Below are 3,629 nucleotides of genomic sequence, written 5' to 3' on the forward strand. Positions count from 1 at the left end.
ACCAAGAATAAATGGCTGACACAAGATGGGACCCTTAATTCCAAAGTCCAAATCTTTCCCTCCGTCCAATCCTTAGCCCCAATCCACCGCCCTCCTCCTTCTCTCTACCACCAAAAGTGGAGGGGAGGCAGGCAATAGGATTGAAACTTTGGTTTGTTAAATTAATTTAAATGTATTTGCTTTGAGGATCCACAAAGCCAAGGCGGAAACCAATTTCAATGAGACTGGTTCTATTACAGCAGGCGCTGAATTTCGTAGGGATGGGACCCATCTCCGAACCTTGATCACCAGAGAATTTTCCTTTCTCCGCGCTGGCAGGTGGCAAGAACTTGGGAGTCCTGGAGGCTGGCGCTCTTTCCAGGCACCCAGCCTTGGGGCACCAGGCGCACGGGATGGGTGGGGGGGCGGAGGGGAGAGAGCCCGTAGAGCCGGTGGGGAATAGGGAGGCCAGGAGCCAGGGGCTTTGGGGAACCAGGGGGAGCCGGAGGTAGGGGGAGACGCAGCCCGGGAGAACCGCGAGCTTGGGGGAGCCGGGGTAACCGCGCTGGCTCATGGGGTGGGGCGCACACAGACGTCCCGGTCTTTCCGGAGTCCCAGGAAAGCCAATGGAGGGTTTTGCTAATCCCTGCACCCCGTGGCGGAGGCCACTGCGGGAACACGCCAGGCAGGGTTTCGGAAAAAAGAGGCTTCGCTGGACAGCTGGGGCGGCCCGAGCTTCCAGCGTCTGTACTCTCTCAGGGGTCTGGTCCGCCTTCGCGCATTAATTGCGCGGGGACTCCGTATGACTCCAGTGCCACTGTCTTGGCCCAGCCAGGCCTGGCCTTGGGCACTCGCGTCCTTCACCGTGCTGCCTCTCCTCGTGGCCCCAGCCCATCGACGTCCGTGGGCTTCATCGAGACTCCTTACCCAGCGCAGCGGCCCTCTGCTCCCTTCCCGGTGGCCCCAACCACACAGTGGCCCTGGGTGGTGAGAGATTCCGCAAGGCAGGGTCCCCCATGGGCGAGCAAAGGTGACGTGCGTTCCACTGGGGGCCTGCGGGAGACGTGATACCTGCGCGAGGGTCCAGGACAGCCGATACTCCTGGGCCCTAGAGGCCAGATGAGGCCGGGATCGGTGAGATTCCTGGGGACTCTGGTCTCGGGCGCAGGCGGCAGCGAGTGGGGGAGTCACTGGGGCGGCGTGTCTGGCTCTCGGCCGGCCCAGGGCGGGGCGGAAAGCTGACCTCGGGGCGGGGACGAGACAACGCTCTCACAACGCTGTCGGGGGAGGGGGCTCGTCACCCACACTCACCCCGGGCTGGCGCCCCGACGGCATTTAAAGGGCGGAGGGCGGGGCCCGGCGGGCCGCACCCCGGAGCTGCTGGCGGCCACGCTGGATGGGGCGCCCATGAGCTTCGGCGCCGAGCCTCCCGGCCAGGCCCGGGAGCGACTGGACATGGCCTCGTACTGCGACGGCTCGGGTGTGTGCCCGGCCCCGCACAGCCAGGCCCGGGCAGCCGCGCCCCCGGCGGGCTACGCGCTCGGGGATCTGGGCGCGGCGGGCGCCGGCCAGCGCCTGTGGCTGAGCCCGCCCGCTCTCAGCCCCGCGCCCTATGCGCCCTGCCCCGGGGCTGCGGCGCCCTACGCCGCCCCGGGCTACGCTGCCCCGGGCCCCCTCCTCGGCGCCCCGGGCGGCCTGGCGGGCGCCGACCTCGCGTGGCTGAGCCTCTCGGGCCAGCAGGAGCTGCTGCGGCTGGTGCGGCCGCCCTACTCGTACTCGGCGCTCATCGCCATGGCCATCCAGAGCGCGCCGCTGCGGAAGCTGACCCTCAGCCAGATCTACCAGTACGTGGCCGGCAACTTCCCCTTCTACAAGCGCAGCAAGGCGGGCTGGCAGAACTCCATCCGCCACAACCTGTCGCTCAACGCCTGCTTCAAGAAGGTGCCCCGCGAGGAGGACGACCCAGGTGAAAAGGGCGCGCCCGGCTGCCCCGTCCAGGACTCCGCGGACTCCCGCAGCCCGGCTGCTGGCACTCTAGGACTCGGGGCGGCCTGGGGCAGCCCAGTCCCTCCCGCACTGCACAGCTCGGGGTACTGAGGCGGGAGGAGAGGGAGGAGGAGAGACGTGCTGGGCAGCGGCCAGGCCCCGAGGCGACCCAGGGACCCGCAGACCCTGATTTCAGGTCTAGGACTCTGTGAGTCTCGAAATCTCTGTGCGCTCCCGCGGAGGAAGAACCGGGAGAGCGGCTCAGCTGGGCGACCTTTGGGGTTACTTCTCTGGGCTTCAGTGTCCTTTGCTGTAAAACGGGGAGGACAGCGGCTACCCCAAGAACTGGTAAAGCCAGTGAGATGCCGCTTCGAGAAGCGCAGGCGACAACCCAGAGGCCAAGCACGGTCCGCTGGGCTCCCCTGGCAGCGTGACTGCCACAGTCCAGGTGGCTGTGCATCCCGTAGGCTTTCTCCCTGGCCTTGAACTTAGAGGGGCTCGGTATTCTTGGTTGTTGCCCTTCCCCGGCCTTTCTGGGATGTCCACATTCTTCCCGGTCTGGCTGTGGAGGCCCTCCCAGGTACAACCTTCAAGGTTTAGGGTGGGAGTGAGGACTAATGGCGGGACCGGTGGGGGAATCTTCTTGAAGTTGACCTCCATTCGTCATGTTCACACCATGGTCGGTCAAACCCCATATCCTTTGAGCTGAGCCCTCTCTTCTTGCGCAGGCAAAGGCAATTACTGGACCCTGGACCCAAACTGCGAGAAGATGTTCGACAACGGGAACTTCCGACGGAAGAGGAAGAGGAGAGGAGAGGTGGGCGCCGCTGCTCCCTCGGGAGCCAGGAGCCCGGGAGGAGCCAAGGCACCCGAGCTGGAGCCCCTTGGCGCGGCCTCCCCGGACCTGCAGGCCCCGCCGTCCCCGCCGGCGCCCGACGCCGCCGCCTGCTTCTCCAGTTTCACCTCGGCCATGGGGGCCCTGGCTGGCGGCCTCGGGACCTTCCCCGCGGGCCTGGCGGGGGACTTTTCTTTCGGGAGACCGACGACGGTCGCCGCCCAAGGGCCCCAGGCCCCAGGCCCCGCACCCGGCTTCGGCGCTAGCCATCAGAGGGCGGCCACCGACTTCCGCGTGGGCCACTTCCTCTACAGTCGGGAAGGGACCGAAGTTTGAGGGGAGGCGGGGATTGTCCCAAGTGCTGTCCAGAGGTACTGAGCTCCAGCCCGGATTCCCGCCTGCTCGGCGCCACAGAGTCGGTGGAGTGGAGGGAGCGCAGAGCCCTCCGGAGTCGCTGCACAGAACTGACTGAGTTGAGCGTGTCTCAGCCCCCCGCCCCCCGTGGCCCACTGGACATGGCCTCGTACTGCGGTGTCCTGCCTCACCCAGGTGACCATTCATATGGAGCCAATGGGCCGCTCCCTGCACCACCGGTTCTTCCAGTTCCTCTGGACCTTGGACCTATGCTCTGCCCGCATCCGCCTTCAAGGGGCGACAGGCTGGCACCCAGACCCAGCTTTTTCGAGGGGAGCCTGGCCTATTCCAAAAAGACTTCTAGGGGCTTGTGGGAGGGCAGCCCGCGTGCTACCCGCTGCCCATTTCCTCCTCCAGCCCAGCCTGGTACACCTGGAGGCTCAGGGTCTTCCCTCGGTGCTCTAGGGAAGTCCCA

General features: G+C 66.1%; 1 protein-coding gene across 1 annotated transcript; it reads left to right on the forward strand.

The window, feature by feature from the left end:
- Nucleotides 1-1,434: 1,434 nt before the first annotated feature.
- On the forward strand, nucleotides 1,435-3,136 carry FOXI2 (forkhead box I2). The gene is made up of 2 exons (XM_045876321.1): nucleotides 1,435-1,945; nucleotides 2,694-3,136. The coding sequence occupies exons 1-2, from the start codon at nucleotides 1,435-1,437 to the stop codon at nucleotides 3,134-3,136; spliced, it is 954 nt and encodes a 317-aa protein (XP_045732277.1).
- Nucleotides 3,137-3,629: the final 493 nt, after the last annotated feature.

Source organism: Mirounga angustirostris, unplaced genomic scaffold, assembly GCF_029215605.1.
Source record: "Mirounga angustirostris isolate CCGP_5_RB_7025 unplaced genomic scaffold, mMirAng1.0.hap1 SCAF_6, whole genome shotgun sequence".
Lineage (NCBI taxonomy): Eukaryota > Metazoa > Chordata > Mammalia > Carnivora > Phocidae > Mirounga > Mirounga angustirostris.

What these genes read in the sequence shown, in the direction of transcription:
- FOXI2 (XM_045876321.1), top strand. Translation starts at nt 1,435, where the DNA reads ATGGCCTCGTACTGCGACGGCTCGGGTGTGTGCCCGGCCCCGCACAGC. An exon ending in CCGCGAGGAGGACGACCCAG is followed by an intron (nt 1,946 to 2,693) that starts GTGAAAAGGGCG and finishes CTTCTTGCGCAG; the next exon opens with GCAAAGGCAATTACTGGACC.